The sequence below is a fragment of the Ustilaginoidea virens genome, chromosome 2, assembly GCF_000687475.1.
Source record: "Ustilaginoidea virens chromosome 2, complete sequence".
In the NCBI taxonomy this organism is placed as follows: Eukaryota; Fungi; Ascomycota; class Sordariomycetes; order Hypocreales; family Clavicipitaceae; genus Ustilaginoidea; species Ustilaginoidea virens.
The window spans coordinates 4,845,675-4,858,899 of NC_057317.1; the positions used below are offsets into that span (position 1 = coordinate 4,845,675).

At 55.6% G+C, this 13,225-nt stretch overlaps 4 protein-coding genes across 4 annotated transcripts; 2 read left to right on the forward strand and 2 right to left on the reverse strand.

Annotated features, from left to right (window-relative positions):
• Window positions 1-15: 15 nt before the first annotated feature.
• On the forward strand, window positions 16-2,040 carry UV8b_03112 (uncharacterized protein; the record flags this gene model as incomplete). The annotated part of the gene is made up of 1 exon (XM_043140610.1): window positions 16-2,040. One exon carries the CDS (start codon window positions 16-18, stop codon window positions 2,038-2,040), a length of 2,025 nt encoding a protein of 674 aa, XP_042996544.1.
• A 722-nt stretch (window positions 2,041-2,762) lies between these two features.
• On the reverse strand, window positions 2,763-4,127 carry UV8b_03113 (uncharacterized protein; the record flags this gene model as incomplete). Its single annotated transcript, XM_043140611.1, has 3 exons — window positions 2,763-3,424; window positions 3,628-3,804; window positions 4,022-4,127. 3 exons carry the CDS (start codon window positions 4,125-4,127, stop codon window positions 2,763-2,765), a joined length of 945 nt encoding a protein of 314 aa, XP_042996545.1.
• A 1,844-nt stretch (window positions 4,128-5,971) lies between these two features.
• On the reverse strand, window positions 5,972-7,074 carry UV8b_03114 (uncharacterized protein; the record flags this gene model as incomplete). Its single annotated transcript, XM_043140612.1, has 3 exons — window positions 5,972-6,455; window positions 6,532-6,753; window positions 6,911-7,074. 3 exons carry the CDS (start codon window positions 7,072-7,074, stop codon window positions 5,972-5,974), a joined length of 870 nt encoding a protein of 289 aa, XP_042996546.1.
• Window positions 7,075-8,125: 1,051 nt separating this feature from the next.
• Window positions 8,126-9,163, forward strand: UV8b_03115 (uncharacterized protein; the record flags this gene model as incomplete). Its single annotated transcript, XM_043140613.1, has 4 exons — window positions 8,126-8,218; window positions 8,367-8,459; window positions 8,716-8,985; window positions 9,068-9,163. 4 exons carry the CDS (start codon window positions 8,126-8,128, stop codon window positions 9,161-9,163), a joined length of 552 nt encoding a protein of 183 aa, XP_042996547.1.
• Between the last annotated feature and the right edge of the window lie 4,062 nt (window positions 9,164-13,225).

A 13,225-nucleotide genomic window follows, 5' to 3' on the forward strand; every position in this document is an offset into this window, starting at 1 on the left:
TCGGCATCTTGCAGCATGGACAAGATTACAGACAAAATCGCCGCCCTGCCGGCCGACAGAGACTACTTCTCTCTCGAGTTCTTTCCTCCCAAAACCGCCATGGGATTTTCCAACTTGCGTCATCGACTGCAACGCATGGAGCAAGCCCTGAAACCGCTTTTTGTCAATGTCACCTGGGGAGCTGGCGGTTCGACGGCGGCCAAGTCGCTGGAGCTGGCGGAGCTCTGCCAACGCCAGTTGGGCCTCACCACATGTCTGCATCTTACCTGCACCAACATGAGTAAGCACCTCATCGACAAGGCTCTCGACGACGCCAAGGTGATTGGGATCCGCAACATTCTCGCCTTGCGAGGCGACCCCCCCCGCAAGGAAGAATACCGCGACGCCAACGGCCACGGCCCCGAAGACGACGGTTCAGCCGACTTTACATGGGCCATTGACCTCGTCAAATACATTCGCAAGAGACATGGCGACTACTTTTGCATCGGCGTTGCTAGCTACCCGGAAGGTCATTCCGACGAGAGCCATCCTCAGGGGCAGAGCCTGGAGAAAGACCTGCCGTATCTGGTCGACAAGGTCCGGGCCGGCGCGGATTTCATCATGACCCAGCTCTTCTTCGACAGGACCGCATACGATCATTTCGAGAAGACGCTCCGGGAGCATCCGAGCGGCGCCTTGGAGACGATACCCATCATACCCGGCCTGATGCCCATCCAAAGCTACCAAATGATCAAAAGAACGACAAAGCTCAGCCATGCCAGAATTCCACCTGCCATCATGAGTCGGCTCGATGCTGTCAAGGGAGATGACGAAAAGGTCAAGCTTGTCGGTGTGGACATAATCAGCGAACTGATTGAGCAGATCAGGACAATCAAAAACCGATCCCCCGGTCGCAAAGGGTTCCATTTCTATACGCTCAACCTGGAAAAAGCCGTGTCCCTCATCACCGAGAGAAGCGGCCTGATTCCTGATGCGGCTGACCAGGACGAAGCAGTCACTGACGACTATCCGCGCGCACCGCTAGCGCTTCGGGTCAATGGCACCGCCCGCACCTCGCGCACCTCGAGCCATTCGAGGGCTTCCAGGAGGCGTTCCTCTGTCGGCTCGGATCCCTACAACCGGGTCATCGTGGGTGGTCGTCCAGCAACACACCCCGAATGGGAGGCAACCGGCCAAGAAGCCGGCGTTCCCGCCGAGGGCATAAACTCGAGAGCAAACACGCTGGCGATATCCGAGGGCGAAGGTGTTTTGGGGCGCGAGGCTACATGGGATGATTTCCCCAACGGTCGTTTCGGCGACTCTAGATCCCCCGCGTACGGAGAGATTGACGGATATGGCGTGAGCCTGCACGTGTCCATTACCCGAGCCGTGACCCTCTGGGGGCATCCCAAAACGCGCGAGGACGTCGACGACGTCTTTGTCAGGCACATCAAAGGAGAGATTGAGGCGATTCCGTGGAGCGAGGAGGGCCTGTCGGCAGAATCGTCCACCATCCAGCCTCGCCTCGTGGAAATGAACACTAAGGGGTGGCTTACCGTGGCCTCGCAGCCCGCCGTCAACGGCATCCCCTCCAGCGACAGGACGTTTGGATGGGGCCCAGAGAACGGCTTCGTGTTCCAGAAGGCCTTTGCAGAGTTCTTCCTGCCCTCGGCGGACTGGCGTGCGCTGGCGGGCAAGCTGGCGGGCCCCGACTGCAGCGGCAGCGTCTGCTTCTACGCGGCCAACGCCCGAGGCGACTTTGCGTCGTCGGACGCTACGGGCGGCGCCTCGGCTCGAACCGTGGCAGCGAGCACCAACGCCGTGACGTGGGGCGTGTTTCCCGGCAAAGAGATCATCACCCCGACAATCATTGAGGAGGTCAGCTTCAAGGCATGGAGCGAGGAGGCCTTTGGCCTGTGGGGGGAATGGGCCAAGGTGTACGCACGAGGGTCGGAGAGCGAAGCGGTGCTGAGCGCGATCCGCTCAGATTACTGGCTCGTCAACATCATCCACCACGACTACATGGACAAGGACGCGCTGTGGAGATTGCTGCTAGGGTAAATGCGACTGCCAAAGAAGAAGGAAAAAGATACAAAAAAAATGGAGGGGGAAGAAAAGAAAACACACGCACGCACACGCACAACTGCGGTTGAGACGGCGAGGCCTCTTTAGCGGGCAGCCTGGTTCAAGTAAAAGTAAGCCCCATCGCCAGGTACTACTCTACATATATATAGTAAGCCATTCCCAGTTTCCGTTTCCGCGGCCAGGTCTGCCGGACAAGAGATGCATTTCGTCACGAGTATCCATACCACGTCTTCTCTGTGGTCATACACCTGGCACAGGGCGTATTTCAGCAAAGGTCTTTTTTTTTTTTTTTTTTTTTTTTTTTTTTTTAAATTTTGGGCAGCCACGTCCAGTGCCTGACATGCTTCCTTTTTCCATGTGCTTCTCAGTGTGTCCCTGATTTGGAGCGAGTAATCCTTCCACCTGGCGCATTGCTACCGAGTTCACAGGAAAGACCGACGAAGCGGTGACAGCAACTCCATGATGAGAAGAAGAAAAACAAGCAATGCATCCCGCCCCCGGCTGTTCAAGACTCGCGCCACCCAACACCTAATCCTAGCTACCTATGTTGCAAGAAAAAAAAAAGAAAGAAAAAAGAAAGAAAGAAAGAAAGAACGAAAAAGAAAAACCAACCAACCAACCAACCAACCAACCGGCGACAATATGGCGAAAACGAAAGATGGAGAAGACACCCCCAGGACAACATCGCAGTATCTTTGTCAGATTTCTCCATCGCCGTAGTCCCCCGTCTCACCCGGGCGGTAGAAGCTGTCGGCGTACGCAGCAAACATGAACGGATCGGGAGACGTGTTTGCAAGCGCAGCAACGCCGGGGGCGTGCCCGTGCCCATATGCTGCGGGGCCGTCGGATTGGATGCGCCCGTTGCATACGACGGGTTTCACGTCGCTGTCCCCAAAGATGGAGTGGTAGGGCCGATCATTCTCCTCGGCGCCATCCCCGTCAGATGTGTTTTCTCTTTCCAATCGGGCGGAGAGCCTGGCGATGGTGGCGCTGGCTTTGGATGCAGCCCGGCGGGAAGGGGTGCAGTCCCTGTTGGGAATCTGCGGGTGCTTGGACGGTCTCTTGGACGGGGTGTCGTCCTTTTCGGAGTGGTCCTCTGTGTCTAGGGCCTCTTCGTCCGAGGACGAGCGCTTGATTTCGACGCGCTGTCGCTTGCGGGCGGTTCCGGTGGTGGGGGTTGCGCGAGCTGGTGCCTTGGGTTTCGAGGGCGTGTTCAAGGCACTGCTGGACAGGGGGAGGCAGTTGGCTACGTCGCCGCCAGAGGCTTCGACGGCTCGTATGTGCTCGGCGTCCTTTTTGATGCTGCGGAACTGGAATTGCATTCCGTCGGCGGTGGACTGGCCAAAGTACTTGGCAATGTCTGGTTACTGTTAGTCGGGATCAAGGCAGCCGCAACGGGGAGTGTACAAGAGGAAGAAGATGAAGCAGACAAAGAAACAAATAAATAAAAATAAGACAAGGAAGGAACTATGGGGAAATATCGGTATATATCAGGAAACCCCATGAAAAACATGTGCTCAAAACGGCAGCATGTTGGTGGAATATGCAGTTGGCATGGCCTACTGTTCTTATCGACTGCCTCTTTAGTCGTCGGCAACTCATTCTCGTCCACAGACAGATTCTTCATGTCAAAGCCTAGAGCACGGCCCTCCTTGATGATGACCGCGTGGGCTTTGGTTTTGCGGAACCGGTGGTTGAGAGCATGCTCAGTCATGTCTGATCCGTAGCAAGACGCGATTTCTGGGGGGGGGGGGGAGGAATAACAAGGTCAACAACCCCCGTGCTTCTGAAACGAAGACATGACGGACAGGTACGTGGGTGAAAAAAAAAAAAAAGAAACGAAAAAGAAAAAGGGGGCAACAACAGACATCCGCCGAGCACGAGGGTCTAAAGGAGTAGCATACGGACGCAACGCAGGCGTGAAGAGAGGGGTGATGAGAAAAAACTGCATGCTCACCTTTGTAGTTCCATTTAACCTCTGGGTGGGCGGCAACAATGGCCCTCACCATACGGGCCTGCGCCTCGTAGGTCCGGTAGTTGGCCTTTTGGCTGGAGGGAGCCATGGCAAATGTCGTCTCGCAACCCGGCTGCTGGGATTTTGCAAAAAAGAGGAGAGCGGCGGAAGTGAGACGGGGTGCGGGAAGAAACTAGGACCAAGCTACCAAAAGACGCGGCCGGTGTGAAGCGGCGGTTGGCATGCGATGCTGCTCTCCACGTTAGCTGGCGTCGAGAATAACCCAGCGAGTAAAACGAAGGGGAGTTGATGCGTTCTAGTAGGCAAGGGGGGCAGGGGAAAGGCAAAGAAATGTGTGTATGTTGTGGGCTGTGGGTTGTGGGTTGTCGTTGACGACTGGAGGTTATATCTTGGGCCAGGCGGCAGATGGAACCGTCTCGCAGCAGCGCCCAGGTGTCGCCGGGCTGCGAGCCTCTACGGCCAGCTGCCAGGCCTGGCGCGGCAGCAAAGAGGTGAGGTTGGAGTGAGGCGGCGGAGAGAGCGAGAAGCAGGACTTGCCTGGACGAGCTCGTCGACGACCGGTGTTGGCCAGACGGGCGGGCATGGATCGATCGCAGGTTGGCTCGGTTTGCTGAGCGTTTCCTGGTGCGGTTTCCTGCGGCGATCTATCGTAGACAGCATCAATAGACACGGCGGCGTTGCGGAGGTCGACGCTGCTGCGCATTGGCCCCCCCCCGGCGTCGTGGGTGCAGAGCTTGAAATTTCGACCCGACGTTTTCTTTTTTTTTGCAATCACAATCGTGGAGTCTGCAGGAGTTGCTCCCATCAATGGCTTGCTCGTCTTGCCCGACGACAGAGCCGACGACCCCAACTCGGCACGCAAGAGGTCCAAGTAACCGGCTTGACAAATGTTTCGCAACGCGCAACCCCCCGAGCTCCAAAATCCAAAAGTCCTCTTGTCCTTTGCAATGTCGTTGGCGGGCAATAGAAAGCATACCATACGGCCTCGTCTGGGATGGGCGGAGAAATGCTCGAGTCAAACAGCCATTTCACCAGCCGTGCTCAATTCTTGGCAGGCATTGGTGGCATTGGTTGGTGCAAAATCGTGCGTCTTGGTCGTGGTAGCCGTTGCAAAGGTAGGAAAGCTGCATGTGCTGAGCCACTCAACTTGACTTTCACGGCCAGACACAGACACACCGCAGACACACCGCAGACACACGCCAGACACACCGCAGCAGACAAACACCGCAAACACCGGCGCGCAACAACGACAAGCGTCGGCTGGTCGGTCTCGCGTCAAGCATGTTGCAAAAGTGAGGGGGCTGGGGCTCCAGGGCCACCACCACCCGGTGCTGCCTGGGCTGCCTGGGTGAAGGCGAGATAGCCGCTACTTGGATTTGAAAAATTGCGCCCCCTCGTCAAGCCACGGCCCGCCAGCTAGGTCCGTACATCAAGAGGAAACCGGCTGTGTCCTGTTGTATCCAATGCCAATGCCTCTTGAGCCGTATTAAATTACTGTATACGTGCCTTTGGGGTCCCTGGTCAAGTAAAACCCAGGGCCACGCGCGGACTTGGCATGTACCGCTCTATCATGACTTAACGCCTCGAGTGCTCAGGCCGACATGCCTCACATTTGTCCCAAACGACTCCACACGTCCTCAGGACCCCAAAAGAGGGCGGGGAGGGGGGAGAATCATGATGCACAAAAGGTGATCGATATGATGTTCGCCATCCAGCCCCACGTCTCGTATGCAGTTCTCGCGGCCTTCCACTGCAGACGTACCAAGCAGCCCGTCAAACATCATACATTCAAAGGCAAAGCATGTGTAGCCGAGCCCGCCGTGGCTGCTTCGTAGCGTTTTACGCCCCGACCTCCGTCAAAGCATGAAGGCTGTCAGTAACTGTGCCCTGCGCTCCACGTAGCCAGCTGACAACTACTCCCAGGACGGCAATCTATTCCGTCTCGGCTTCGCTGAACATGGCTGGTCGCTTGGTGACCGATAGGCTCCGCGCATTTGGGCGTGGAGTGCGATGACTTCGCGCCCAGTGAGCCTCTTCCATAGCGTGCTCCTTCAGGACGACGTCGTTGTCTCCAGCACCATAGACAAAGTATTGAATGCCCAAGAGGCAGTCGCATGCGGCTTGGAAGCAGCCGCACACTTTGAACGCCACGGGTATCTCGCTCGTAGAGGTAAAGAACCAAAAGACCTTCATGGCATCGCCGCCAATCCAGCTGGCGAGGACGGAAAGTCGGAAACCTTTGCATGACTGCGACTGGGCGTTGGAAACCAGCTGAGGGATGGGCAAGGTCGCCTCGATGGAAAGGCCGAGGTATCCGATCAGGACGGAATACGTGTCGTAGATGGGTGCCATGGGTCGAAGGAGGCCTTGCAAGACGATGAGAGTCGCGAGGAGGTAGAGAAGAAAGTGCCAATATCTACATGCGCAATGAAGCGGAAACAGTCAGTTGCCAGAACAGACGAATCATGACGAGTTTATTTTTTTTTACGTACGGCTTATGTGATCGCCACTGCCAAAAGTTATAAGGTCGCGGGATGGCAAAAGAGCTGCCTGCTTCGAGTCCAGAAAACGGCGCGCTGCCTTCGCCTCCCTTAGTAGCGGGCAATGGTCGATGGTCGAGGGCCGTCTTGAGCAAGATGAGCTGTACCACGACCATAAGTAACGATTGCACCAATAGGCTGGCGTCAAATCGAGCGCCGGGCCAGTAAAAGATTCTGCCGATGCGCGCATTGCATTAGCAGGGGCTTTTACTTGTTTTGCTTTCTTTTTGTCTCTCCTCCCTCATCGCAAGCCCAGCGCTTCTGATGACGCAGTCTGATATTGTGCGCGACAAAGGCAGTAGCAATCATGGACTGGGGCTGCAAGGTATACCTTAATAGGGAAGCTACCAGCATGATCAGGGGGATGTCGAGAGAAAAGCCCGCGCTTGATTTGCTCCGATGCATGGACACGATCTGGTCGCCGTAAGAAATGACGGGCGACATGACGATGAAAAAGGGGGCGGCGAAGCCCGTCAGCGCGGTGAGCCAAGTCATGTCGCGTTTCGATTCCGTCTTTGTCTTTGTCTTTTCTTCGTATTTTCTTCCTTTTTTCTTCGTCGTTTCTTCGTCTTTTCTGGGTCTTTTCTTCGTCTTTTCTTCGTCTTTTCTTCGTCTTCGTCTTTTCTTCTTCAAACGGGGGTCGATACGACAGGATGGTGCGGAAGAGACAGTGGGCGGGTAGGAAAGAGACGTCGTAAGAAAAAGAAAAAAAGATCAAGTCCGCCGCAGCGAGCCCATTCGCATTAGCCGGATGCAAATCAAACATGCAACCAAATATGCAATCAAATATGCAACGACGCGAAACAAACGAGTGTTGGACAAGGCGACAAAGATCCGATGGCTTGTTGATCTTATTTTTTTTCTTCTCCCTTGCTGAAGTCCGCCACTACGGGGTGGTGGTTGGCGTCGTCTAGTCTGGGTTTGTTTGGTACCTGGCGGCGGTTCTGATTGGCCCCTTGTTGGCACGGGAAAGCACCCGTTGCCACAACTTGTATGTGGTTCTTGTCGCTGGCCGTGATTGAATCAGCCAGCCATGAGAGGAAGCCCGGAAGCCTCGCTGATACGAAAGGTGTCGGCCTGGTTACTGAGTGGTACGCCCCTCTCTTCGTGACATTCATCAATGTGGTGTTGTAGTCGGGGCGTTGCTTCCAGTTCAGCCGGCACATGGCACACACCACTGCCTTAGGCACCCGCACCCGCACCCGCACCAATCGCCAAGTCCGCCGCCACCCTCCCTCCCCTGGCGGTGCCCCAACAGCAACGTAGATTGTAAACAACTGCTTCAAGATGTATGCACACGGGCTTGCGGGAGTTGAGTATGGGCCGTCTGAAAAGTCGACGTCGATGCAAAATCGTCTTCAGAAACGTCAGTCGAGTGAATGGTTTGGCCTGCCTGCGGCATCTGCTCGGTACTTGCGACTTTTGGAAGGTGCGATGCGTCACCCCTTCCTTCCACAAGTGCAACGCAAACCGACCGCCCTTTCGGTACAATACAATATGTACTCCGTAGAGTCAGTTGACTGGATAGTATTTTCGTGTCGCGCACATGCAGTTCAGTCCTTTTGGCACAGACAAGAATTGCAAATGCCTCGAGTGTAATGCTCACCCTGCTCACCTCACCGATTGGCAATCCACGTGTGTAAGTGGCATCTCCATACTCATCGCCAGCCAAGTGCGTCCATGGCTGGTGCGCCAGTTTGGTCCCATCGCTGGAGAGTAAGCACTGCGAGCACCCTGCATCCTTCATACGTACCTGAATCGATTCTAATCAGAGCTTCTCGCGATAGATTATCAACCAAACTTCGGGCAAAGTGGTATTGGGAGCCAGGAGGGATCGGCTCGGCGGGCAGTCGCTGCAAGCAAGCGGAATATGGGAGCGTGTACGCACCCGGCTTGCGACAGCCCTGTGAAGAGGTCTGCTTTTCTACAGGACTGCTTGACGACATTTATTCGCTTGTGAGCTTCAAGCCTTCAATGTGTATGTTTGTTTTGTTTTCCCTCTCGTCTTTGCCCACATTTTTTGCTTTTCCCCTTTTTCTTTTTCTTTTTCTTTTTCTTTTTCTTTTTCTTTTTCTTTTTCTTTTTCTTTTTCTTCTTCTTTTTTCTTCGGCTTGTCTTCATTCTTGAATCATCTAGGAAAGCTATACCACGACTTTCACAACCATCCTCTTGCAGATCAACGAGCGCATCACGCAGTATTCTCGCGCGAGAAAAAAACCACCTGTCACCGACTCGTCAGACACGCTACTATCCGAGACGGGTGTAGCTCTGTCGCCTTGCGGACTCTGCTGGCCAAGCACACGTGCCAATACCAAGTTGACGATGCGGAAATCTGAGGACCCGAGCTGGAGCCCCATGCACGTCTGTTCTTCTGAACCGAGGATGACCGCTAAGATGCCAGAAATGGTATGATGCTTGGCCCATACGATGAGCTGCTTTTGAACCCATCGGCTAAAGTGCCGCTCACTTGCGAGCCGCTCTGGTTCAGGACCTTTTGTATCATTCGCTGGGACAAATCTGGGCCGGAGAGCCCGTCATGCTTGCTGTCCTTGGCTGCTACCCAAGTCAACTATCCACGAGGTAGTAAAGCTTCCTGGAGCGAGGCGAGCTCGCCACACGCACGCGTTGTCGCGAGTGCTAGCTGAAGTCGGGTCGACTGTTGCTTCACGTCTTGCTTGGCTGTAGTCGGGCCCAGGGATGGACACGGCACTTGGGGAATGCCGGGCAATGCCTGGCAATGCCTGGCAATGCTTGGCTGGGTGTTTCCGTTTCCTCTTCTGAGTGAGCTGCATATCGCGTCTCAGCCATCTTGCTCTTGCGTGTGTTGAGCCTGCTCATCTAGTCTGCTCATCTAGTCTGCTCGTCTAGCCTCCTCCTCTTGAGTCTTGCTCGCCTTGCCCTCCAGCCATATCTCCTCTGCACCACACACATGCCGCCGTGACTCCTTTGCCATCCCCGAGCCCGAGAGTCCAGTCTCGCCCCTGCGTCTGCCTTGCTTCACTCTGCCTTGCTTACCTTTTCCCCCCAGGGCTACATGCAGCGTGCATCCCACCTACGGAATACGCCAGCTTGCCGCTATCCATGCCCACCCTACCCTAGCCGCGCATATCAGAGATGGAGGAAAAGCAAAGAAGAAAAGGAAAAAGGAACAAACGGGACGAAAGAGCAAGCATGGCAGGGACCTGGCTACCAACCACTTGACTGGTTCATCTTCCTGACCTGCATCATCTCGGGGTAAAGCCCGACATCAAGCCATGTACCCTGCACCCAGGCTCGCCAAACCCCGTCTTGATGATCGACTCGGCTCGGCTCGACTCGACTCGACTCCTTGCGCAGCAGCAGCTTACCCTGCACAGAGGCCAAGAGGCGGACGACTCCGCCCTCCGCAGTACGGGGCCTCGTGCTACGCACGCACGCACTGCGCCGCACCGCAAGCACGCGGGTTAATTGATATTGATTGACGCCTTCGCGAGTCACTCACTTCCCGTCGAGTCCCAGTGGCACGCGGCCAACCGCCCCGGCAACGTCAGGCAACGTCAGGCAGGCAGGCAGGCAGGCAGGCAACGTCAGGCAATATAGCCCTCCTCGGCCGGCCGGGGCAGCATCCGCAGATGGTCATTTCAGCATTCCCGGGGCCAATGTCTCATCGATAGTTTGCATCGTTAAAAAAAGAAGCAGCAAGGGGGCCGGCGGGGGCTGGCTTTCACCAAGAACGACGTGTGTGCATGCATGCAGGCATACATGTACCTTGGGTAGGGTAGGGTAGGTGTACCTGGTAGGTACGGAGCCAACAGAGACATTTTGTGCGCGCGCGTGCAACTAAAAAGAGGCAGAGGCGTCCGGACGGGCGGAACTGAAAAACCTGTGGCAGGACTTTGCGCGAACCACCGTCGGTCGGGGTCGCGGAGCGCAAGGAAAGCCCGCGAAGTGAGACACTTGCCGCCGACTATGCCCGGGCGTAGCCCAAGTGCGGTCGGTCGGTAGTCTAGAGGCAGCGCTGTGGGCAGCTAATAATCAAACACAGAAGGGACATGGCATCAAAATAGCACCGAGTCTAGTTCCTAGGAAAAGCTGGGAGAAAGGGGCCGCTCTCCGTCGCATCAGACGCAGGCCACCGAGGGGAGAAATAAAAAAAAAAAAAAAAAAAAAAAAAAAAAAAAAAAAAAAGGCCTAAATATGCTGGGCCACAACCCCGTTGGCGACGGCGCCAAATAGCATTTTGCCAAGCGGGCCTCCGTCACGGGGTCTAGAAAAGAAATGCAACGCAACGCAACAACGCACACCTGAAAAAAAAAATAAAAGAAAAAGTAATAATAATAATAATAAAAACGCAAAATAAATAAATAAATAAATAAATAAATTCTTGCTACATCAACGGGCCATCAATATCCTGTTCGGGACAGGCTGTCGTATCTGGGCGAATCACAGGTCGCCTTGCCTTCCCCCACGTCAAAGCCTATCATGGCCCGCCTCGCCGGACTGTTGCAAGCTCTTGGGCCTGAGTTGCGTTGCGGTACAGCGTAGTAATGCCGAGCCGTGGTGGCTCTGTTTCTACCGAAAACCGAGACGTGGAACCGCCGCCCCCCCCCCTCTCTGGCTGTTTCGTATGTAATCGATGGCTTGCTGGCCGTCCTCGTGCTTCGTCGGCGGGGACAACGCGCGCCTCGTGGCTGGCAGGCTTCGCGCCCCAAGGTGCTAAGGGGGGGGGAGGGGGGGGGGCAAAAGTGGGCAGGCTATTACTCGCCGCAGACAGAGCCGATTCGATTCGAATCCCATCATGGCAGCCAGCCCCTCTGGTGGGCCCCCGTGAATGGAAATGGCATTTGTGCAGAATCGAATCAGCAGAATCAGCATGGCCGGAAGTCGGTGGCGCATCGTGATGGTCCGCACTCCGCACTGCGCAGATGGAAGGGGGCCCCCAAGCTTCGGCTCTGGGCCTCGTCGGCCTCCCGCGCCCCCCCCCCCCACCACCCTGGGGGGCTTTTTGTGTCGTTGCTTGGAGCCTGGAGGTGACGGACGGCAGTGATTTCTGTCTCTGGAATCTGGGCTCTGGGGCCTGGCACAGGGCTCTAGCACAAGACGGGACGAGCTCCGCCGAGGGGGTTTCGGAAAAGGGGGCAGAGCGGAACGCAGACGGCCACGGCAAGATTGAACGAGATACACCGGATAGATGGGAGTGGCAAGAGAAACTGAGCATGAGCATGGGGTGGATGGCATGGCATGGATGGATGGATGGCATGGCATGGCATGGGATGGCCATGGGATGGGCCGATGGGAGTTTGGGGAGGGGGGTGGGGTGCAAAGGACCAGACGCCAGCGGAGCCGGTTTCCCACGGGTGTGTGGCGTGTCTGCAGCAAGGCAGCCAGCTCTCTGACGAGCCCCCGTGGCAAGTGCAACGGGCAAGGAAACCGAGAGCACTTGCCGCTTACTGCAACGCACTGCGGTCCCCGTCCCTGGTGAATACCTAGGTATGTACCTTACCTGGTAGTCAGTCTGGTCTGGTGAGTAGGTACCTTGGTACAGTGGTTGGCACTTGGAGCGTGGCATGACGGTCCTCGGTTTTGCTTGGCGTGGGCATTGTTGCAGTTGCAGTGGCAATGCGACCACTTGGCAAATTGCACCCATTGCCCATGTTGTTTGTTGTTGTTGACGCTGTTGTCGTTGCTGTCGTTGCTGTCGTTGTTGTTCGCACATCCCTGCCCGACAAGTCGAATTGCCGATGGAGTGAGTGCCAGACGGATAATGCACGTCAGTACGTCGGTCGTCGGTACGTCAGAAGCCCACTCCCAGCCCCAGTCGGTCCGGTTTCCTTTTTCCTTTTCCTTTTTTTTCTTTTTTTTTTTTTTTTTCCGACGGCAAACCTGCCCAAAACGAGACGAGACGAGACGAGACGAGACGAGACGAGACGAGACGAGACGAGGCCAGCGTGGACGCGGGCTTGCATGGCAGCTTCCCGACAGCCTCGTCGAGGCCGCGCCGTGCTTGTCAGAATCCCCCCCCCCGGGCCCCTGTGGAAAAGGGAAAATGGGGGCCTCCAGCAGACCTCGGCTACCTGCCGCCCAGGAGTACTTTTGCTTCCGCCGCCGTGCACGGCGACTTCCGCCAGGTGCGCTTGCCTGCCTTCCTTGTGGCCTGGGTGCCGATTGGCCAGCTCCCGGCCCCGCCAGCAAGAAACAAGACCCCACCGGCTTCTGCCAGCCCGAAATGATTTAGTCGTAACAAGTAAAATAAATAATCAACAAAAAAAAATTAAATATTAAATATTAAATATTAAATATTAAAAATAAATAAATAAAATAAAATAAAGTAAAATAAAAAACTTGTCATCTCCGTCTCATTTGCGTCGGGTAGTTAGTTGTCTTAGTCCGAGTAGAAGCAAATCTTACCACTCCCGTGGCTCGCTGGGGTGGCAAGGGGGCAGGCAGGGCGGCCTTTTTCGCCAGAACAAAAGTCGAATCAGCAGCTGTGCCGAGCCGCGCGGCCCAAGACAAGGAAAAGAAAGGGGAGAAACGGCGCTGGACTTTCCGCCCTTGCATTTTCATCTGGTGACGCAGCGGGCCTGGCAAGTCTGTCCGCGCGCGACGGTCAGGTCAGAGAGGATGCACACTCCCGTAGCAGTAGCAACGACCAAAAGTTCCCGCCCGC